Raw genomic sequence first — 23,855 nt, 5'->3', positions numbered from 1 at the left:
TGCTGGGGTAAAACCCCAAAATGATCAAATGCTGCTTCCCCTTGGTTATTTTTCACCCCAGACCTGAGGCTCCCCTTTAGGACACCAACCCCCTTGGAAACCTCCCTGCTGTGCTCCTCTCCCTGCTCTGCTCCCTCCTGGGATTTTCTTCTTCCCTTTGGGATTCTGAATTTCCTCCTTCCCCTTCCAGCTTTGCTCTGCCCAGCCTCAGAGCCCTGTACAGCCACAGTTAATTCGGCCTCCCCAGGCTGTGGAGAGTGATTGTCTGAGCTCTGCAGGGACAGCCAGAGCCCAAAGTGGGAGGAAAACACCATGGGAGGGGATGAGAGCTGGGAAATCCACGCTGGCTCCTCAGGCTGAACCACACACCAGCATTTCTAAGCTCTCCCTTTAAACCAGAGCTGGGAGCACTTGATCTGGGCTTTGCTAAACACCCTCTGTTAGTGGCTGGAGGGAACAATTCAATCTTGGATTCCTGCCTCTGCCTGAAATTTCTGCTCCCCAAATCTCGCTGCAATCCTCTGGATTTCAGAAATTCAGAAGCCATCATTTCCTCTGGATTTCAGAAATTCAGAAGCCATCGTTTCCTCTGGATTTCAGAAATTCAGAAGCCATCATTTCCTCTGGATTTCAGAAATTCAGAAGCCATCATTTCCTCTGGATTTCAGAAATTCAGAAGCCATCCTTTCAGAAGCCATCATTTCCTCTGGATTTCAGAAATTCAGAAGCCATCATTTCCTCTGCATTTCAGAAATTCACAAGCCATCATCTGCTCACTGTGAGCAATAAATTTGCTCTCTGGGCTATTTTCTTCTTCCCTTTAACAAAACCTGGCTTTCCTGACCAGATCTTTAAAGCCAAATTCTCCTTTCCACTTCAATTCCCACCTCCCTGCCCCTCTTCCCTCGCAGGGAAGGCTCAGGGACTGGGAGCTCCTGCCTGATGCTGCACCTGCTCCTTGTTCCCAGGTTTTCCTTGGGAATTCCCAATGCCCAGGCACACTTACCCTCTCTCCATCCTCTCCAGGAGCCCCTGGGGGGCCGTGGGGGCCTGGCTCACCCTGCAGAAACACAAAAAGAGGCAGAAAATGCTTCAGAGATGGTGCAAACACTCTGGCTCTGGAAGCCACCAGGGAATGGGGACGAACCAAGGCATGGATTTGGTTTTTCTGTCTGTGCTGGAGGTCCCTGTGCCCTCAGAGCTGCCTCTCTCTCTGCTCCAGGGAGGGGAGGGACACCCAGCCTGCCAAAACAACCACTTTCCCCCATTTCCCCCCGTTTTTAATTATAAATTGTAATTTCAAGCCATCCCCACCCCATCCAACAGCAGCTTTTGCCTCTTGCTTTGGTTTTTCAGGCTGCATTGCATTAAGGTGATTTTTTCCACCCCATCCCAAGCTGGAGCAGCCCCAGGAGGATCCTGCAGAGGGATGTGAGGGCACTGGGACATCCCACGGGCTCCTAGGGACACTCATCCTCTCCTGTGCCTCGTCCCAGTCCCTCCCAGCCTCCTCCTCCTCCTCCCAGAAGGGGAAGAGCACTCACCCTGTTTCCCTTCTCACCAGGCAAACCAGCCAAGCCATCAAAGCCTCGGTCACCCTGAAAGCAAAACCAGTTTAAAGCACATTTTAAACCAGTTTAAGACCATTTCAAACACATTTCCAGCTGTATTTGAGTACCCTTCCCGTTTATTTCCTTTCTGTGGCAAGGAGGGAAGGATTTTCTCCCTCAGGCATTCAGCCTTCAGCTTCCATCAGACCAGGGATTATCTCAACGTTATGGATTAAAACAAGGGAAAAAAACCCAAAAAACACTTCCAAGTCTGTGGTGGATTTGGTTTGTTAATTTGAGATTCTGTTAATTTGGAGATTTTTTTGGATGGTGCATTAATGAGTGTGGTGGGTTTTAGTGTTGGTTAATTATTAGTGTATTTCTTTTTTGTTGTGAGGTAGGATTAGGAGAAAGGTAAAGTAGGTTTAAAACTTCAAAAGGGTATAAAGAAAAATTTATTAACAGTAACTAAAAGAGAGGGTAATGAAAATTAGGACAAAATTAGGGTAAAATTTGTTATCATCTCATGTAAAAACTACCACATTGCCATTTGAAGCTAAACTCTTCCCTCTTCCCCCCAGCTGAAATGCTTTTCCATGTGGATTTCCAGCACAGCAGCTTCTTTCCTGCTTGATAATTCTGGCAGATCGCAGCAGAATTAAGGGATTTTGTCTCCAACAAAAAAAATTATAGTGGGGATTAAAATTCCTCCCCACGCCTCCATTTCCTCACCTGCTTAAGAGGTGGTTTTTGGTGGTTCTACTCTAGAGACTCCCCAGCCACTTGTTCTGTTTGTTTTTTTGTAATTGGGATTCTGAAGCATTTGTTCTACAACTGCAGCATATTTCATTCAGCAGGTTAAAAAAGTGGCATTAAAAAAAAAATCTAATTCAGCAGGTTAAAAAAGTGGCATTAAAAAAAAAAAAAAAAGAAAAGGAAAAATTGAAAAATTGCTATTCTGCCTTCCAGGAGTGTGTTTAACTTCCCTCCCTTAACCTCCATGTCCCATGAAGGCTTCTTGTGAGCTGGACCAGCTCACAACCTCATCCAAGCAAGCTGGGCTCCTTCTCCACGCGTCCCTCAGCTCATTCCTGCTGGAGAGAAGGTGCAGATTCCCCAAATCCATAAAAACCTGGCACTACCTTTGGTCCTGTCTGGCCTGGCATGCCCCGGGCGCCGTCACTGCCAGCTCGTCCCTGCAACAGAGAGCACCAAAGTCAGATCCAGAGGGTAACACAGAACCACAAATGGGGCTCTGAGACAGGGTTTAGTTAGGCCAGAGGGAGGGTTTATTTAAGTCAGGCAGCTCCTCTTGGCGAGGGAAAAATCCCTGCTCTGTGTTTGAAGCAACATCCTGGGGTTAATGAGAGGTGGGAGATGAACAGCAGCGGAGCCACGTCCGTACATGGGCCGTGGTCGTTGGTTTTATGTGAAAAAATAAAATCTCCCAGCACATTTGGAGAGATGCTAATGATGATGGCTGCAAATTAAAATGGGAGTTTCTGTTTCCAGGAAGGCAGAGGTGGGTCACACACAAGACTTGCTCGTTCCTTCCTCTGGCAAGTTGAGTCATGGTGAGCCAGAGGGTGGTGAGAAATAAAAATCAGAATTAGGAAACAGAGCAGGGTTTACACCTGATCCATTCTTGGGACTGGATTCTCCTCACAAACTGCCAGGAGTGGGGACTCCAAGCCAGTTCAAAGCAATACCAGGGAGCCAAAAAACCCTGGGATAGAAGAGTGGGATGAGCAGCCTTGAATTCCCCCACACTGCTCAGATTTTAACTCCCATTCTTCTTTGTATCCTCCCAGATTTTCCCTCCCATCCTGGTTTCTGTCCTCCCAGATTTTAACTCTCCTCCTCACTTCTGTCCTCTCAGTTTTCAACTCCCATCCTCATTTTCATCCTCCCAAATTTTAACTCTCCTCCTCATGTGTGTCCTCCCAGATTTTAACTCCCATTTTCATTCATGTTCCAAATTTTAACTCCCATTCTCATTTGTGTCCTCCCAGATTTTAACTTCCATCCTTGTTTCTGTCCTCCCAAACTTTAACTCTCCTCCTCATTTGTGTCCAGAATTTTTACTCCCATCCTTGTGAGATTTTAACTCTCATCCTGATTTCTGTCCTCCCAAACTTTAACTCTCCTCCTCATTTGTGTCCTCCCAAATTTCAACTCACAGCCTTCTCTCCTCTGAGATTTTAACTCCTATCCTGGTGCCCTCCCAGATTTAACTCCCACCCTGATATTTGCACCCTCCCAAATTTTCACTCCCATCCTGGTTTCTGTCCTCCCAGATTTTAACTCTCCTCCTCCTGTGTGTCCTCCCAGTTTTCAACTCCCATTTTCATTTGTGTCCCAAATTTTAACTCCCATTCTCATTTATGTCCTCCCAAATTTTAATTGTCATCCTTGTTTTTGTCCTTCCAAATTTTAACTCCCATCCTGCTTTCTGTCCTCCCAAATTTTAACTCTCCTCCCAGATTTCGACTCCCAAATTCGCGTCCTCCCAAATGTCAACTCCCATCCCTCTCTCCTCCAAAATTTTAACTCCTATCCTGCTGCCCTCTCAGATTTTAACTCCCATCCTTGTGCCCTCCCAGATTTAACTCCCACCCTGATTTGCACCCTCCCAGATCTTCCCTCCCATGCTGGTTTGTGTCCCCCAGGACGGCCGAGCTCAGCGCGGCCGCCGGCTCTTGCGCAACGCCCTCGGTGCAGAGGAATGGGAGGAATTGTTTGGCAGCAGGAGCAGTTTCCAGCAGCAACTGCAGCTCCTGCCTGCTCAGCACAGCTGCCAGGACACTCACCCTGCGGCCTGGCTTCCCTGCAGGACCGGGAGGACCCTGGATGCCTCGTGGGCCCTGCAAGGAATCGAGGAGAGAGGAAGAAATGTCACCTCAAGGAAGAAATGTCACCTCAAGACCCAGAGATCTGTGCCCACTTCAGGCACTGCTGGGGCTCTCCAGGGCCACCAGGGCTCCAAAATGAATCCCTGGAGGTTCCAAACGCACAGGGAAGGGGCTGAGCATCTCCAGGCAGGAATTGCAGGTGTTTATCCATGGGGAAGCTTTTGCAAGCAGGTGGTGGAGATGCATCCCATAAATCACCTCCCTTGCCATCAGAAAATGGGAACTTCCCCTCAGCAGGATTTAAGGCTTGGAAGAACAATATGCTGAGCATTAGTGAATTCTCCACACTTCAAATTATCTTTTATGTACAGGACTCCTCCGTGGGTGTTCTTCCAGGGAGGGAGCTGCAGAGTTTTACACTGCTGGCTTCAAACCACGTCCAGAGCCTGCATCCAGACACTTGGAGGGACATTTCCACGCCAAACACGTGTTCCCACAGCCTGACTGAATCCCTGCTCCCAAACAGCCTCTCAGGCAGGACTGGCTGCTCCACCCTCGTTTCTCCAGCTCCCCCCAGTTCCACACTCACCTGAGGTCCCATTTCTCCAGCTTCTCCCTTCAGTCCTCCACTGCCCGGGGGTCCCTTTGGACAGAGAAGAGGATTTATTATATTTTTGCTCCAAGAGAGCCAGAGAAGAAGATTCCACATTAAGGAAAAGCCATTCATGGATCCAGAGCCCATAGGGAGCTGGATCAGCTGGGTTGGCTCCATCCTCACCATCTCCATCCTCAACAATTCCATCCTCACCCGCTCCATCTACGCTATTCCATCACTCCCCATTTCCATCCCCCAGTTCCATCACTTCCCAGTTCCATCCCCCATTTCCATCACTCTCCAGTTCCATCCCCTCAATTCCATCCCCTAGTTCCATCACTTCCCAGTTCCATCCAACCATTTCCATACCTCAGTTCCATCCCCCCAATTCCATCATTCCCCATTTCCACCCCTCCAATTCCATGTCCCAGTTCCATCCCCCAGTTCCATTACTCACTATTTCCATCCCACCATTTCCATCCCCTCAACTCCATCATTCCCCATTTCCACCCCCCCATTTCCATCACTCCCCAATTCCATCTCCCATTTCCATCCCCCCCATTTCCATCACTCCCCAATTCCATCTCCCCATTTCCATCATTCCCCATTTCCATCCCACCATTTCCATCTCCCATTTCCCTCTCCCCATTTCCATCGCCCATTTCCCTCTCCCCATTTCCATCGCCCATTTCCATCTCTCCCCATTTTCCACCCCCCCCATTTCCTTCTCCCCATTTCCATCCCTCCCCATTTCCCTCCCCCATTTCCCTCCCCCATTTCCCTCACTCACCATCGGGCCCGGCCGCCCCGTCAGCCCCATGGGTCCCGCTGGTCCCCTCAGTGCCAGCTGCAAACACAAGGACAAACAGGGCTCACCTTGTGACAAAGCCACCGCTGAGCCACCAGCCACAGCTCCCTCCACACCCACAGACCCCTGGAGCAATGCCCACATCCCCAGGGAATTCCAGACCCACAATGGGCAAACAGCTTCTCCTTGCCCAGATTTGCTGTGCCCCATCCCTGGAAGTGTCCAAGGCCAGGCAGGGACACTTGGAGCCACCTGGGGTCATGGAAAGTGTCCCTGCCCATGGAAGTGCTTGGAATGAGATGAGCTTTAAGCTCCCTCCCATCCCAAACCATTCTGTGATTCTATGAAAGCCCCTGGACTGTCCATGAATCTGCTGAGAGGACATAAATATTTATGACCCCACTTCAGTTCAAGAGAAATTTTTTTCTTTATTGTCCTGGTGGTTCAATTTTAGAGGAATTTTTCCCTTTTTTCCTTTGGTTAACATCCTCCAAACTGAGCTCCAATTCAAGCTGAACACAGGGGGCTTTTAGCTCCATAATTAAGGAGTCGTGTTAACCATGCATCAACCCAGTAATTTCCACGGTGGGAAATGGAGCTGGGCCATGCTTTAAAACATCCCTCAGACAATTTGTTCCCTCGTGACAATCCAACACTTCCAGAGAGTTGTAATTATCTGTGTACTCCAGTAATTAAAATCTACCCAGTGACTGAGCTTGGAAAGGCAGAAATATTGCACAAATGCTGGGTTCTGTGGCATCTTTTTACAACACCCCATTAAAAGGGAGATGCTGTGAACCACTGCTGGCTGCAACAACATTCAGTGCCTAATGAAAGCCAAATTTTAAAGGGATAAATCAACCTAATAATGCAATTAACAGCAGTGATAACGAGAAAAAAAAAATCCCAAAATAGGAAAAGGTTATGCTTGCTGCAGGAGCCTGTTTTCCAATCCTGTCATATCCTGTAGTTCCTTACAAAAATGACATTTATTTCCCTTCCCGCATCATGGTTTTCAGCCAAAATGTTGAAGTTCACAAAAAAATTGATTTTTGTCCTCTCTAGAAATATTCAACTTTTCATCCATAGCCCAAAAGTTACCCAGGATTTATTTGGGTTTTAAATTTTTTTCCCCAAACATGAAAATTTAAATAAAAAGGAAATTTGAATGAGGGGAGGGAGGCTATTTATTTTTTGGTAAATCACAATTTTCAGCAGGGAAAAGAAAAAATAAAAGAACAAAAGCAGAGAGCTGGAGAAAGCAGGTGCTTCTCATGAAAGGTTTCTCAGGTCAAACCCTCTATTTCCCAGGAAAATAAAATGCTGATGGAAAAACGCTGGGCAGGCTGGAAATTAAGACTGACAAGGTAACACCAGGAACATAATCCAGCGTATTATTGGCAGCACAAGGTTAATGGACAGGAAAATGCAGTGGCTGGGAGGATCAGGACTCTACCTGAATCTGTAAAAAATCCAATCCAACTCCTTTGGAAAAGGATGGAAAGCAGAAAACTCCCAGTTAAGGCAAACGCTTCCTTAAAAACCCACCAGGGGCAGGTGCCACGCATGGGGGTAGAGCCCAATGGAGTTTATCCCATATAAAGGTGAAATAAATTGAGTTTTTAGCTTCTTTAAGCCCCCCAAAAAATCTGTGTTAAAATCTGCAGACAGAGTGACAAAGCAGCTCCAGCCACACATCCCAGCTGCTGCCAGCTGTGAGCTCTGGAGCTGTCCCCAAATAAAACAGCCCCAAAGCTGTGTCCCTTTGGGAACTGCCACCCTAAAAAATGCCCTCCTTCATGGCAAGGGTGTGTTTGCAGCAGAATTGGGTCCCCTTGGGGCAAACAGAGCAGTTTGGGAACTGTGGGGTTCCCAATCTCTGTCTCTGGTTTTTAACATCGGCACTCAGGAAAGCTCCCATGAGCTCCAGGGGAGAACAATTTCAGAGCTCCACTGGCTAAAAATGCAGTTTGATTTTGGAGAGATGAGTGCAGAGCCTTTCCCACTGAGGTGCCCATCCAGGCAGGGAGCAGGAGCTGTGCTGGGAATGTGCCAATCTTGTTTCACCAGGGAGCCAGGGATGATTTGGACATCAATCAATAAGGCCATCCAAGGAAAGAAATGTTCCAGGCATAGCCACCATGTATTCCCAAATAAATATATTAAATTACAAATCTGCCTGTTGAGATTTTGGGAACAGCTTCCATCTGTGACATAGGTTTCATTATGAGGATTTAGTGGGGGGAAAACCATACAAAAATAAGAAAATGCTTTGAGCACAACTGCTTATAGGGACCCTCAAAATAAAAATATGCCAAAGCCAGCGGGTCTGCCAGAGATCTGCAAGAAATTAAAACCAGCTTCCCATCAGATGGTTGTTAATAAAACCCCAAATCATGCAGGTGCAACCCTGTGGCAGGTGAGAGGTTCCACCAGCAGCACTGGGGACTGTTGAGGATTTTTTGGAGGTTGAGTTTTTGCATGGCCACATTCAGCTGATGCACAATCCAGCCTGCTTGCAATAATGGACAATGGACACGTTCAGAAACAATCAATAATGGACATGTTCAGAAATAGGGTCGGTATATCCCTGAGAAAGATGCAAGAAGAATCATCAAGACTCAGCAGGTTTGTCAGCAAGCTTGAGAAAGTGAGAAAAAAGAGAACCAATGGGTGGGCCAGACAACCACAGCAAGATGCGTGAAAGACTGAAAGATCCAATCAGGATTCTATTTCAGAGGTGTGAACAGCTGGGATTAACCAATCATGTATTAGCCAGAGACGTGTGGACAGTAGGAAGTTATTATAAACACAGCTCGTTTGGGGATAATAAATTTGGCTTCACTGGATCGTATCGATCATGGTGCGATGTCCCCTCCCTGACCCTCGGTATGAGAGGATTGATTCTGCTGCTGCAGGGAGCCCTGGCAGGCGCTCCCAGCCGGCCCCAGCACTCACCCTGGCCTGCTGCAGGATGGCCTGGGCCTGGGCCTCCTGCGCTGACACCATGGGTCCCTTGGAGCCGGCGTCGCCTCCGCCGCTGAAGCGGAACTGGTGGGAACGAGGTGGGGACAAAGCAAGGTCACAGCTCTGCCCCTGCAGCCTGCCCAGCCTGAGCCTGAGCAGCTCCATTCAGCATGAGTGCCCTGAGCCCATCCCAGCCCTCCCAGCCCATCCCAGTCCATCCCAACCCATCCCAGCCCTCCCAGCCCATCCCAGTCCATCCCAACCCATCCCAGCCCTCCCAGCCCATCCCAGCCCATCCCCATCCATCCCAACCCATCCCAGCCTTCCCCAACCCATCCTAACCCATCCCAGCCCTCCCAACCCATCCCAACCCAATCCCAGCTCATGCCAACCCATCGCAGCCCATCCCAGCCCTCCCAACCCATCCCAACCCATCGCAGCCCATCCCAACCCATCCCAACCCAATCCCAATCCACCTCAGCCCTCCCAGTCCATCCCAACCCATCTCAACCCATCCCAACCCAATCCCAGCCCAATCCCAACCCATCCCAACCCATCCCAATCCATCTCAGCCCAATCCCAGCCCATCCCAGCCCAATCCCAGCCCATCCCAGTAACCCCTGGTCTTGTCCTGTGCAGAGCCAGGAGTTGGACTCAATAATCCTGGTGGGTCCCTTCCACCTTGGGATATTCCATGATTTTTATCATTATCCATCACTTCTGGAAATTTTAACCTGTCTGTGCTTTTGACTAATGAAGGAGCTCCAGTGCTTTGCAGCAAAAAGTCAATGTACAACAGGAACCACCCATATCCATCTTTTCCCTCAAAGAAAACATATCCTTGGGGTAAAGGAGATGGGAGATTTCTGCAAGAAGGGGCATTAACCAGCAGCAAAAGCAAGAAATCTGACTCATTTCAATCCCTTTGTAGTTCTGTTTGCACTCACAGGCAGCATAAGCATTGTCCCTGGTGGTCCTGGCAATCCATCAGCTCCTGGGAGACCTGGGCGTCCAGGTGGGCCCTGAAAGAGGAAGAAATTAAAATAAACTTCTAAAATATCATTTTGGTTCTGTCCATACATTAACAGCTGTGGTTATGTCAGGATATTGTCACGACAGGGATAGAGTTGGTGGGAATCCCAATTTTTCTTCAATTTCCTAAATTCCCTCCTGTTCCATCCTGCCCCTGCTGTTTCCAGGGCCTGCCTCGTGCAGTTTTGGAGGAATCCAAGTCCCTGCAATGCTCCAAGACAACAGAATCAATGTTTAGAGTTGGATCTGTTAAAATCCATTAAAAAACCCCAAAAATAGATGAAACTTCCTAACTCAGTGAGAGACAAATGGAGGGAGATAAATTCATTCCTGCAGATGTTCAATCAGCTGGGTCATTTTATTTTTCTCCCTTCTTTTTTTTTTTTTATAAATTATTTTAGTCCTTTGAGCTCCTTCCATTGGAATGGAGTGATCCTGTCAGGGGCTGCAGATCAGCCCAAATCCATGGATCTCCACAGAGAGGAGGATCTTTACCTGGCACTAAAGCAACGAGTGGGCAGCCAAAGATCTGTTGATGAAGCCACAAAAAAAATCAAATATGGCCAATTTTCCCTGGCAAAAAGTTGAGGTTAACCCAGATTTCCTCCTCGTTCCACTGATCCCATATGCAAATGAGGGTGACATCAATGTGTGTGGCTAATTGCAATTTTCACAGCACTTTAAGGCAACAGGGATTTCACCACATCCCAGCAAGGCCAAAAAAGCCCCAGTGCTCCTTTTGTGGCCAGCAGGTTGGGATTAAGAACTTGGCCACTCCTTTAGTTAGGAAACACCAACAGTAAATCAATTTATAAAGAACTGGCTCTCTTGGAAGGGCAAGCAATGAACATTTTTGTCGTTCTTGCTCTCCTCAACCTGCCTGCAGCCTGTTCAGACCCCTCCCCCAAAAAAATGTAAATACAAAATCCTTCCAAAAATCTCAGGCAGGGGGACACCAAAAAGCCAGGAAGTCCTAAGGCCACCCCACAAAGGAGGTGGGGTAAAGGTGGGAAAGACAAACAGGCAACAAAGTGCCTAAAAATCAGAATATTAGAATAAAACAACCCAAGAGAGCACCTTGGTGCTTTAGCTTTGCCCCACGCCCTTCCAGCAAGATCTCCCCACTCCACATCTCTCTGCTCCCTCTTCTTCCACGAGGACCAGGCACCATGACCAGCCTGGGTTAACAACGCTGCTCCCAGGGCTGGAGAGGCAGGGAAACACCAGGAAAAATCCCAGCAGTGCCCAGGGGGGGCTGCAGAACTCTCCAGAACATCCAGAACATCCAGGCAGGCTGGACAGCCACAGTTTGCTGAGCCTGGCACACACCAGAGCCCTCAACCCCACTGAAATCCCACCCCAGACCCATCTGTTGGAGCAGAAATGGCACCAATCATTCAGGCCAGGCTTGTTTTATGTGATAAACCTTCTTTTCTCTCCCTCTCCTCCTATAACTCCAGCCCTGCCTATGATGGAGCAGGGCTGAGCTTGTTTATCTCTCCTGACAAGTGTTGATGCAGTGCTTTTACCCATAAATGCCTCTTTTTGTTTCAGCCTGGGTGTGGGAGGTCTTTTCCTGGTGGAATGGACCAGCAGAGGGGGGGTGAGCAAAGAAACACAGGAAAATCAAACCCATAAAGCACTTTGGAAATTTAAATTCATGAATGCCTGGGAGAAATGCAGCCTGCCAGGGGCTGGGTGTAAATCTGTGTGCCTCTCCTTGTGGAAATGGGGATTTGCTGAAATACAGCAGCCAGGCAGGGATGGCGACTTCAAATTGTGTTTGAAATGCAAACCCTGGGGTAGCATTGCCATGGAAGGGTTAAACTGAAACATGGGGTGTCTGTGTGGGACCACGGTGCTGAGCCTCAGCATTCACCAAGGGTCTCTCTCTCCCTGCTTGTTTTTCAGCCCTGGTCAGAAAATTACATAATAGGAGATGTTTCCTGCAGTTTTGGGGGTCTCTGAGTTAAGGGAGCAGCTGGAAAAAGCAGCACCCTGGAAGCCCTCAGGAGCCTCAGCATTCACCAAGGGTCTCAATCTCCCTGGTTGTTTTTCAACCCTGGACAGAAAATTACATAACAGGAGATGTTTCCTGCAGTTTTGGGGGTTTCCCAGTTAAGGGAGCCCTTGGGAAAAGCAGCGCCTGGAAGCCCTGAGGAGCCAAATGAGGATTTTTAGGGATGCTTTTTAGGGATCCTGTTGCACTTCTGAGGGGCAGAACTGTGCTCAGGGCAGTGATTCCCTTGGGATTCAATGGCTGATGGCTTGGGAAGGTGAAGATATTTTGTGATGAGCCTTCCCCAGAGCACCCAGGCCCCCGAATTTCCAAGCAAGCAGCAGGGTGGGTGAGGGAGCTGCAGTTTGCTCCAATGCTGCAGCTCACCCCCTTCCAAACAACACATTTTCCCACTTCCTTCCTGCCAGTCTGGAGCCCCCATGGAACAGCTCCTCTGCTCTCCTCAGTGCCATATTTCCTCCTTCCCACTGCTGCCTAAGTCATCCCAAAGCATCCTGAGCCCTCTGGAACCTCCCACACCCAGGCTGCTCCTCAGCTCTGCTGCTGACACAAACTCCTCTGTGCCTCCTGATCGTGGAAGAAGCTTTAAATAAATAAAGCTCTTTCTTTTTTTTTTTTTTTGTCTTTTTTTTTCTTTTTTTACAATGAATAAACCAGAGCTAAATGAGTGTTGGCCAATATTAACAGAGCTGACTATTGTTGGGCTGTTAATTCATTGCACCTGCCTGAGAGCAGATAAAAAAATCTCTTTATCAGATGCAGGCAAAGTTCCTCACTGTACCCAGAGAAGGGTCATGTAAATTCATGAGCTACACTCTCAGGGTTAATAATAAACAAATTAAAAGAGGAGCTGCTCTAATTGAAAAGGAGGGTTTTAATACATTTGCAGCTCCTATGTGAGTTCATCACTTCTCTCTGCACCCTGTGCTGGGTTACACTCTGCTCTGGACACTGCTGCAGCCTGTCCTAGAATGCAAATTATTCCTCTCAGAGTGGCTGCTGCTGCTGCTTGGCTCTGCAGGGCTGTTCCAAGGGAGTTTGGCCAGCAAATATCTGCATCTGCCTGGCCAGATGACAGCAGGAGTGTCCCCTGTCCCCAGGGCCAGCATCCAGCCTGCCAGGAGTGCAGCAGGGGAAGGGAGAGCTGAGCAAGACAGGGATGAGGCCACAGGGGAAAAACAGCACCCTGGAATTATTCAGAAGCCAGAAAAGGATTTTGGGGGCTCGCCCTGGACCACTGAGAGATGCAAACCAAGACAGGCAGGGAAAACCAGCACCATGGAAATACTCAGGATCCATATGAGGATTTTTAGGGGACAACTGAAAGATTCAAACCAAGAAATGGATGAGGCCACAGGGAAAAACAGCACCCTGGAAATACTCAGAATCCATATGAGGATTTTTAGGGGACCACTGAGAGATATAAACCAAGACAGGGATGAGGCCACAGGGAAAAAAAGCACCTGGAAATACTCAGAATCCATATGAGGATTTTTAGGGCTCGCCCTGGACCACTGAGAGATATAAACCAAGACAGGGATGAAGCTACAGGGAAAAACAGCACCCTGGAATTATTCAGAAGCCAAATAAGGAATTTTAGGGGACCACTGAGAGATGCAAACCAAGCAAGGGATGAGGCCACAGGGAAAAACAGCACTCTGAAAATACCCAGAAGCCAAAAAAGGATTTTTGGGGCTTGCCCTGGACCACAGAGAGATGCAAACCACGCCCAGCTCAGCTCTCTCTGTGAACCCAGGCTGCAGGGCTGGCTGTGTGGGCAGCAGTGCAGTGCCACAAGGGTTAAGCCAGGCCCAGGAGCCCCCAGGGCTGAGCCTGGATTGACTTTCTGAGCTGGCAGGCAGAGATGGATGGAGCTCAGGCAGGGCCCCTCGTCCTCAATCATGTCCCAGGCAGCAGGAATGGGATTTCTGCTCCATCAGGAGCAGTGCAAAGCAGGGGAAAAGGGGGAGTGCAGCAGCCACAGGGACCAAGGAGGCAACAAAGAACCTGACCTAAAACAAAGGCAGTGCCCAGGCTGGGGACAGTGCCATGGGAATGTCCCAGCACCTCAGGAACCTGCCCTGCCCTGTGTCCCACCATGAACCCCTCTGGGAGCTGCTCTCACAGGATTTTAACAGGAATTTAACAGGATTTCAACAGGATTTCAACAAGATTTCTACAGGATTTCAACAGGATTTGAAGGCTCCAGGGATACCCCCCAGCCCCACCAACCCACCCAAACTCCAGCAAAGAGGAGAAAGCCATGGGCACTCACCCTCTCCCCTGGGTCACCCATCAAGCCCACGGGTCCAGTTGGTCCTGGAGGTCCTGGAAGGCCCTGGCAGAGAAAAGGGGGGAAAAAAAACCCTAAGGCACGAGAGAAAATGTGTTATTATTTGTAGCAGATTTCTACGGGCAGCAGGAAAAGCTCTCTGTTTATTTTTGCACCACAAAATCCACCCCGAAGCTCCCTCTGTGCACGTGTGTGGCAGATGGGAGCAACAGAGCCCAGGGAGCGGGGGGAAAATGCCACTTACTGCTGGGCCTTCAGGACCAGGGGGGCCTTCCACCAGCATTCCCTGAGCAGGAGGAAGGAAAAAAAAGGGATTAGACACATCCACAAAGGCATTTTGTCCACAGGGAAATGCCCGGTGCTTCAGCTGTTCTTAAATATTTCAGCTCTTGCTGCTGCTGCATGGAGACATCCCAGAGCTGGAGGGTTTGCACTGCCTCTGGATGACTTCTCCCAGAGGTGCAGAGCATCATGGAAAAGCCAAATAATGTGTAATTAAATCCCAAATAATGTGTAATCAAATCCCACAGGCCAGCCCTTACTGCCAGCATCAGCCCCAGCACAGCATCACCTTCCCCAGCATCACCTTCCCCTTCTCCCTGTGCTCAGAGCCAGGGAAAAAGCAAATCCTGGACTTTGTCCAGCCTCGATGGTGCTGGAGCTTGAGGAAAAAAGCTGTTCCTAGCCCTAAAGAGCTTGACAAGAAGTTAGCAATCAAGTTGCAAGGTGGTTTTTAAGTGATTTTTTTCCAGCAGACGGCACGCTGTGATTTCCTCTGTGAACGTAGGAAATCACTGTGTGGGAAAAATTCTGGGATATTGTTACTCCAACCTCTTCAATCTAAATATTTTGTCATCACTTTAGATCAGATCTATCATGCACTCAGGAAAATTAAGGTTTGGTGGTTTTTTTTGGTTTTTTTTCCACATCATGAGTATGTAAAAAGCAGGAAAGAAACTCCCAATCCACCTGGAAATGCTTTCCAGAAGGTATCAGGGGAATGGTTTGGGAAGAGCTCTGTCCCTTTTATCTCTGAGATAAAGCAGCTCAGGTGGAGTCAGCAATTCCCAGCTCACCTGTGGCAAACAGGGACGTTTTTCCTAAGGGATGAAATCCTGTAAAAATCAGTGGATGAGCAGCAGGAGCTGCTTTGGGGTCACCCTAAATTGTTCTCAGGCTCTGGTGCCAAAAGCCTCAGCTGACCCCACTCCAGCCGAGCCGAACGAATCTGAAATGTCTGCAGGAAAATCCAGGCATTCCTGCCCCAAAAAACCACACTCCCAAAGCCCAGAGCAGCAAAAAATAACCTCAAGCAGCAAGCCATGCCCCAGCCCTGCTTCCATCAGGGCTTCTGCACCAAAAAACGTGCGGCCAGCTCCGTTCTCTGCCCTTTCCTGGTGTCCACACTCAGCTCCACAGCATTTCTAAGCTCAGAGAGGAGCAGGCTCCCGCTGCAGCTGGATGTGAGAGGGGGAATTTGCTGCTGCCACCACAGAAAAGGCTCTGCAGCTCCTCACCAGGGAGGAATTCAGGTCATGGTCATGGCCATTGCAGCTGCAGCCATGGAAATATTTCACTGGGTGGGAGTTAGGGGTGAGTTCCACACGCGAGTCCTCAGGGAAACCCCAGAGATCCCAGCATGTGGACACCCCAAAATGAGGGATTTTGGATGGATCTTCTTGAGATCCCAGCACGTGGACGCCCCAAAATGAGGGATTTTGGATGGATCTTCTTGAGATCCCAGCACGTGGACGCCCCAAAATGAGGGATTTTGGATGGATCTTCTTGAGATCCCAGCACATGGACACCCCAAAACCTATCCTCCTTGAGATCTCAGCATATGAAAAACCCAAAATCCATCCTTGTTGAGCTCCCAGCTTATGAACACCCCAAAATCCATCCCAGCATATAGACACTTCAAAATGATGGATTTTGGATGGATCTTCTTGAGATCCCAGCATATGGACACCCCAAACCCATCCTCCTTGAGCTCCCAGCATATGGACACCCCCAAACCCATCCTTGTTGAGCTCCCAGCATAGGGACAGCCCCAAATCCATCCTTGTTGAGCTCCCAGCATAGGGACAGCCCCAAACCCATCCTTGTTGAGCTCCCAGCATATGGACAGCCCCAAACCCATCCTTTTCGGGACCAGTGGTGGCACATTCTGGTGTGACAGGTTCTAAACCAGGAATTAATCGGGGTGCAGGGAATCCCAGCCCACAGCAGCAGGAGGTTTTTGGGGGGCTGCTGTGAGCACACACGGCACCAAGGCTCTGCTCCCCAGGACACTCCTCCCCAGGGGGAAGGGTCAGGGATAATTGGCCCATTTGGGATGCAAACATCCTTGGCATCTTCCCATATTTATCTGCTGGTTTATGTCGAGCTGGGGCCTTGGGGACATCTGGAGATTCTCCTTGGCAGGAAACCTCCCGTGTTCCCATGGATGTTCATCAATGGGAGCAGTGGGAACGTGGCAGCGTTTTAGGGACAGCGCCAGTGGGGTGATCCCATTGAGGGAGGCAAGCCAACCGTGGATTTGGGATTGTCCCAGGGGAAAACAGGGCAAAGGTTCCACTTCAGACACTGCCCGCAAGTGAAGCCAACATCCCCAAACCAGCCCAAAACCCTGCTGCAATTCAGAGGTGCTGAGCAAACCCTCCCTAAAAGGGAGCACCAGGGTCCCCCCCCTGAAGGACAGAGGGCTCTGAGGAGGTGCCAGCAGCCTGGTGACCCCACAGCTGGGATATTTGGGATCCCTGCATCCCTCCTGCCCCTGCCCTGCCCCGCTGCCTCCAGCAAGTGTCAGCACAGAGCAAGGATTGAAGGACAGCTGGGTTTGAAAGGCAAGGAGTGAAAATCCACCAGAATCCAACTTTGTGCTTGGGTTTTATTTCCCTTCTCCTGCAGCTCCCATCAAAAACTGGGGAAAAAAAAAAAAAAAAGAGCTAAAGAGCGCAGCAAATCCGAATTTCCCTGCTCAAGAGGAGCTGCAGGGAGAGGGACAAGGCAGCATTTGGTCTTGTTTACTTTCTGGCAAAAGCCATCCATGCTCCAGTGTTTTGAAATAGCAAAGGCGGCCAAATTCCTTCTGGATGATTAAACTTAACTATTTTGTTTGCTTTGTAGCTTTTCAGGCTGGGTTTCTGCCATCGTCTTCGTGGGGTCTGGCTGCCCCCCTTCCCTTCCCTTCCCTTTCCACCCCTCTGATAAGGAAATCGCCAGCTCCTCCTTTTGTTTGCAGAGCGAGAGACCCAGAAAGGAAGAGGAGGAGGGAAAGGGTCAGAAATGTTTTTACAAGGGGCTAAATTGGAGTTTTGAAGCCACGCTACTGCACCCCCAGCACCTGCAGAAATTTCAGGTGAAAGAGGAAAAGGAGGAAAAATTAAAAGGGAAATAATGGCCCGAGGATGACGGGAAGCGCCGTGCTGGCCCTCTGCCAAGGAAAATGAGGTTAATTGAGCTGTGGGTGTGCAGCCAGCAGGAGCTCAGCCCGCAGGGACGGGGCTGGGGCAGGTGGGTGCGAGGAGCTGATCCCCAATTCCAGCCTGGGAGGAGCAGGAACGGGGCACCCGGGCATCCTGGCACACAGAGAGGGGAAAAATGGGAATTTACCAAGAGCCTTTTGCCCAATTCCAGCCTGGGAGGAGCAGGAACGGAGCACCCGGGCATCCTGGCACACAGAGAGGGGAAAAATGGGAATTTACCAAGAGCCTTTTGCTCTGCTCACAGGAGCCCCTGAGGCAGCCCCACCACGAGGCTCCTTCCCCACCTCGGCGTGCTGGGTTGGGCACTCACAGCTTTTGCAGAGGGCACAGGCAGCTGGGAATTGTTCTTTAGAAGGAAAATCAACCTGAAAATCAGGCCAGAAGTACAAAGGAAGAGGGTTCCACAAAGGAAAAGGGTTCCACAAAGGAAAAGCTGTGGGGCTGTGGAGCTGGTGCAGGAGCAAACCTCTCTCTCCACAGCTTTGTGCTGCAGGGGTTTATTTTCTATCCCTTTTATTCCCACAGGGATAAAATTATTCCCATTGGTGGCCCAGGCTGGGAGTTCAGGGCAGGATACAACCTGGATGCTCCCAAACCCCTGAGGGATGAGAGCTGCCCCCTGCCCAACACTCCAGTCCCAGGTTTTATTTTGCTAAAGGAGAGATTTCATGGGAATTCTTGCACTTCCTTCACGATTTAGGTCATTCCTTGAAGCTTTCAAATAAAATTATATAATTACAGTGGTTTAGATTCAATGAACCAGGGAATTCTTTCATGGGGAGTTTTTCTCCCAGCTGTCCCAATGAGAACAAATTCTCTGCACCTTTTTCCATGGGGAGGGGGGAAAAAAACCAACAAAACCCCAAACTCAGGTGCTCCTTACCGGCTCAATGATGGCAGGTTCCCCCTTCTGCCCCTTCTCACCCCGGGGGCCACCAATCTGTGGGACAAGGGAAACACAAACCAGACGGTCAGAGAGGACACTGCCATCATCACCACCATCATCATCACCACCACCAACCCCAGCAGGAACTGGAGATCCTGGCACAACCCTGCAGGAAACACCCAGGGCAGCTCCTCCTTCTTTAAATACAAGTTGCAGGTGGGTGAATCCTGGTTTTTTTTTTGCACTAATTCTGCTCTAAGTTATGGAAGGACCAACATTTTGAAGCAGAATGGTGCTGGATGGAGCAGAAAGCCTCTCACCCCTTCGTAGATGGTGTCCTGGTTGGCTGGCATGCCTGGGCCAATGTCAGGAGAGGCTGTCCGGTCGTAATAACTGTCATAATAATTCCCATCATATTCCTTTATGGTTTCCTCAGTGAAATCTTTGTCCAGGTCATCCCCTCCTTGAGCAGCCTGGAGAGGAAAGAGCAGCAATGGGTCAGGCTGGAGTTCTCTCCATGCTGGAATATTAATTGCTGTTAGATCAAGGGGTTGACTTTTGTAAAATGAGGATGCTTTATAATGACAATGACAAGGGGAAAACCCGGGGAAAAGTTAAATTCTGGAATTTTTAAGTCTCCAGTGACTTCTCCAACAGCAGGAAGACAGATGGGAGCAGCTTCATGTCAAATACACACCCTGGCTTTCCCTGGGATTTCTTCACTGATCCCCAGTAAAACACTGAGAGTAGAAAAGCTGGAGTGAGGAAAACACAGCACAGCACAAAGCTCGTGTCAGGAGGACCCTGCAAACTGCAAATGCCTGAAGGAAGAGGTAATGGAAGTTTCAGGCTCCAAATCCTCCTCATCTCTCACAGCCCCGGTGCTGGAGACCCTGGATTATCAAGGCCAAGGAGTCCCACATCCGTTCCCAGATTTCAGATGCACACCAAACCCAGGATGTGTCACTGTCAGTGTCCAGTTACACAGGAAATGTGGAAAAACCCAAGTTCACTTCTGCGAGAGCCTCCTGTTTGTTTAGTCTGGGATCCAATCTGCGCCTGGGCCCATCCAAGGAGCAGAAGTTGTTCCAAATCCGGTGCCTCAACCCCTGAATCCTCTCAGAATCCCTTCAGATGCCACGGAGCACAGCAAGGACATCCAGACAAGGCTCAGAATTTCCTTGCTGCTCTCCATCCCCCTGTGCTCCCAGCAGCCTGGCAGGCTCAGCCCTTTGGCACCCCTCGCTCTGAGCAGCCTGCAAAGAACAACTTGTGCTGCTGAGCTTGATTTGGTTTCTTTCCTACCCAGGTAATGACCAAAATAGTCCAGAAATTGAATTCTCTCCAGTGCTTCCTAGAGAAATATCTCCTCACTACTACGGATTCAAAGTCACTTCATTGTCATCACAACTTCCAGACTTCTTTCTGTGCCAAAACTGCTCAGGAGTCATAAACATGAACATCTGGGTCTGAATTCAGGAGGTTTTAAATTAAGATTAAACCTAGAACTAAGGTACTCACCAGCCCACCTTCCCTTATATCTGCAAACACCAACTGGCCTTGGCAGAAATTATAGTTTGGCAATTATTTAATTAGGAAACTTGGAAAAGCCAGGATTGTTTTTCCTTTGGGCTGGTTCAAATGGATCTGTTGCTATCACACCCCTGCCTTTTATCCTGGCTGAAATATTTCACCTGGTTTTGCACTTTGAAACCTTACAACCCTAATCTAAAAAATCTCATCTGCCTCTAAGGCTTTGAGGATAACAGCAAAATACATGAAATGAATATCAAAAATGTCTGGTTTGATATTTTAATTGAGGTCCTCAGGTCTATTTGCATGGAAAGATGATATTTGGAGTAAGTGGGCAGTTCCCTGCCTGAGCTTTCCTCCTCTATTTCCTTTCCTTAACAACTGAAGTGGCCCTTGAAGCCTCCTCCTTCCTTTTCCACTTTTATATTTAAGGCCCCTCTATCCAATCTTTAATTCCTCTCTCTTAGAAATCCAAGCTTGGCCAAGGATTTCTGGCTCTTGGTCAGGAGATGGAAAACTTTCCCATCCATGGGTTCCCTCCCGTTGTCTCCCTCAATTCCTGGAGCCTTTTCCTTTCCTCCCTGTGCATCATTCTGGGCTCTCCAACCTCCTCCACCACATTTTGGCTGGACTGGATCCCCCCTGCCCTTGGATCTGCACCTGCCTCTCTCCAGCTGCTCAGATCTTTGCTTGGACACTTTCCCTGACACCTTTTCCCTCAAATCTCCACCTCCAGGGATCCTGGCCAACTTTTGCTGTCTCTTTTGCCAGCCCTGAATTGTGCCAGCCCCACAACAAATAATTCTCCACTGGAGAAAGCACCCCCCAAGCTTTTCCTGGGAATTAGGATGGGATTTGGAAGCATTACAGAGACATGGGATGGTGTGGGCTGGAAGGACTTGAAAACTCATCCAGTTCCAAACCCTTGCCATGGGCAGGGGCATCTTCCACCAGAGCAGGTTGCTCAGAGAGCAATTCCATGTTCTCCCACCAGTGATTCCCTTGCTGCTGCTCCTGGGTAATGAGGGATTTGCCCATTTAATGCCATTATTTCCTTGCTCTGTGAGCCCCACAGCACCCAGCTCCCCAAAAATTCATCTCAGTCTCACCAACATTCACCTATTTCAGCATCAACATCAAAAGCAAGAACTTAAGCACAGGGGGGGGTCTCGAGTGCAGCATTTCAGCTGGAGGATATTGAAGTGTGGGGAGGTAAAAGTTCAATATTCCAGCAGCAAAAGCTGTGGGGTTTGGGCTGATCCCAGCCCTGAGAAGATCCATGCACAGAATAAAGGAGTTCACTCCAGGTGGATGCAGCAGTTTTGGAATCAAGGCTTTGTTCCAGTGTTGAAATGGTTTTTTTTAAAAAAAAAAAAACAAACTGAAAAACATAAAAATGCTTTTCAGGGAAAATGGCAAAATGAAAAATATTGATGTTCTCTAGCAAATCAACATTTTAAGGATTTATATTAATAACTTTGGGATAAAAGGCTTTTACTGAGATTTTAACAGCAACCCTCATTTTTCTTTTTTGTCAGACAACCACTTCACCCCAGGAAATGCAGATGTCAATATGAGCTGCTTTTTCCAGGGGAATAATCCTTAACCAAATTCTAAATATCTGCGTTCCCCACCCTGAAAAATCTGGAGTGAAAACATTTTCCAAGAAACTTCCTCTCCCTGCAGCTGCCTGAACCACTTATGGATTTACCATCTGGCTGCTCCCGTCCCCTTTGCTTCCAGGGCTATGAAACAGCAGAATTAATTGAAAAAAAAATTAAAATTAATGAATTAAAATTACATCAGTCTCATTATAGGTGACGACAGTGCTCGTGGGGAGCTCAGCTTCCACTGCATTTTCAGTGAGGCCACCCTGGGGATCGATTTCCTCATTGTAGTTGATATCCTCATAGGGCATGGGAGTAAAATACTCCTCGTTGATGGTCTCGTAGTTGTACTCATCAACCAGGGGATCATCCACTGCTCCATCCTCCTTGGCCTGCTTCCCGGGGTTCCCTCTCTCAGGGGGTGCTGTGGGAGCTGGATAATCCTGTCACACGTGGGAAATAAAGCGCCACAATCAGAGCAACAAAATCGTTCTGCATCATCCTCCCCTTCACAAAGGTTCAGCACCCACACCCCTGCCAGGACCTGCCTCAGTACCTGCTTGGTTTCGGGTTTCTCTCCAGCAGCCACTTCAGGAGGGCTGGGTTTGGTGGTGGGGGTTTCTGGTTTGACAGCTTCATCCACGTCCTCGTAGTAAGGGTACTCGTAGTAGTAAGTGTCACCTTCTCCCTCCCCGTCTGTGTACTGCAGGGAGAGGAGGAGAAGCAGGAAATGAGTGGGGAGCGCCCAGCGTGTCCCTGCCAGCTCCTGTGGACATCACAGCTTCACACCGCGAGTCTAGATGGGATATTTGGGAGAAATTCCCCCCTGGAATGGGTCACCCAGAGCAGCCGGGGCTGCTCCATCCCTGGAAGTGTCCAAGGGGATATTTGGGAGAAATTCCCTCTTGGAATGGGTCACCCAGAGCAGCCAGGGCTGCTCCATCCCTGGAAGTGTCCAAGAGCAGGTTGGGTGTGGAGGAATGTAGGATTGCAGGATGCGACGCTGCCCTGGCAAGGGATGGAATCTGGTAAATTTTAAGATCCCTCCAACCCAAACCAGTGACTCCATGATAGTTTTTTCAACCTTGGGTTGCTGAAACCTCCCAGACCTGCCACACCTGACCTCCCTGATAGAGGGGCAGAAAGCCCTCGAGCCCTGTGGCCGCTCTGGCACCATTCCTGCACTCACAACGCCCCTGTGACTTCCCAGCCACCCCAGGCCTGCAGGCTGGAGGCCCTGGAGGAGCAGATCCTTGCAGCCTTGCCCACAAGGCATCAGTCACTCACTCTTGAGCAAGAAACCCAAACAGAGGCTGGTTCCAGGCGGGCACGGCCCCGCTCCTCGCCAGCCCAGCTCTCCCTGGCAGCGGCCGCCGGCGCGCGGAGCTGCTCCTACATTGAGCAACACAGCCTCGGGACAAGCCAGCTCTTGTTGGACTGCTGGCTCCAAAAGAGGAGTTTTATTTTCCTGCTGCCACAGATTTCCACCAAAGTGCTGTTTTATTTGTGCTATTTATTGTTTCTGCAGAAGCGCTGGCGGAGCGGCCGCGGCGCTCGCCCGGGGCTGTGCCTCGCCGTGAGCATCCCAAAGCCCTGCTTAGGTGCTGGATTAATTTAATCCCAAAGATAAACTGGCAGGGCTGATGGCATTACTGGTTTGTGGGGATTCCCTGACCCTGCAGGTCTGGGCTCAGCTGAAAGCAATTCAGCCCTAGAGGATGTCAGGATGCCAGACAGCAACTGCAGCGAGCCGAGACCTCTTTAAAAAGGGCAAAATTCAGGGGATGCTCATTAAATTCAGCCACACCCAGACATTTCTGATTGGGCAGCAAACATGCAAATGCACCCTCCACCAGCCTTTTTTATAGTGTTTCCTTTTTTAAAGGAAAAGGCCTGGGGTGAACACTTCATACAAAAATTATTGGGCACAGCAGCTCCCAGGGATGACTTGGGAGCATTTCTGCCAAAATGAGATTAAAAGGAAATCCAGGGGAAAAATGGTTCTCCCTCCTTTAACACCTGTTGTTTCACAGAATATTGAGAAATAACTGTTTAATCCTTTTACAAGTCCAACAGCATAACTGGAAATTTAGAAACAGGTGCTGGTCTGGACAGGACTGGAGCTGCCAGGGAAGGTCAGTAATCCACACTTGGCTCACATTGTCTCTCCTGTGTTTCTGAGCTCCAAAAGGATGTTCCTTTCAGTCTCTGGAAATGGAAGGAG

At 49.2% G+C, this 23,855-nt stretch overlaps 1 protein-coding gene across 2 annotated transcripts in view; it reads right to left on the bottom strand.

Annotated features, from left to right (window-relative positions):
• Positions 1-23,855, bottom strand: part of COL5A1 (collagen type V alpha 1 chain) — a 137,777-nt gene that overhangs the window by 54,026 nt on the left and 59,896 nt on the right. For both annotated transcript variants that reach the window (XM_054646208.2, XM_077189145.1), the window contains exons 6-19: positions 22,188-22,334; positions 21,826-22,074; positions 18,812-18,964; positions 18,489-18,545; positions 14,362-14,403; positions 14,100-14,162; positions 9,720-9,794; positions 8,764-8,856; positions 5,788-5,844; positions 4,992-5,045; positions 4,361-4,414; positions 2,693-2,746; positions 1,545-1,598; positions 1,007-1,060 (exon numbers count right to left, since the gene is read on the bottom strand). In XM_054646208.2, coding sequence (XP_054502183.2) covers positions 1,007-1,060; positions 1,545-1,598; positions 2,693-2,746; positions 4,361-4,414; positions 4,992-5,045; positions 5,788-5,844; positions 8,764-8,856; positions 9,720-9,794; positions 14,100-14,162; positions 14,362-14,403; positions 18,489-18,545; positions 18,812-18,964; positions 21,826-22,074; positions 22,188-22,334 — 1,206 coding nt within the window. The remainder of the gene's footprint in view (positions 1-1,006; positions 1,061-1,544; positions 1,599-2,692; positions 2,747-4,360; positions 4,415-4,991; positions 5,046-5,787; positions 5,845-8,763; positions 8,857-9,719; positions 9,795-14,099; positions 14,163-14,361; positions 14,404-18,488; positions 18,546-18,811; positions 18,965-21,825; positions 22,075-22,187; positions 22,335-23,855) is intronic.

The sequence above is a fragment of the Agelaius phoeniceus genome, chromosome 21 (assembly GCF_051311805.1).
Source record: "Agelaius phoeniceus isolate bAgePho1 chromosome 21, bAgePho1.hap1, whole genome shotgun sequence".
NCBI classification, from domain to species: domain Eukaryota; kingdom Metazoa; phylum Chordata; class Aves; order Passeriformes; family Icteridae; genus Agelaius; species Agelaius phoeniceus.
The sequence above is the reverse complement of the archived record's forward strand: the minus strand, read 5'-3'. Positions and strand labels throughout refer to the sequence as shown.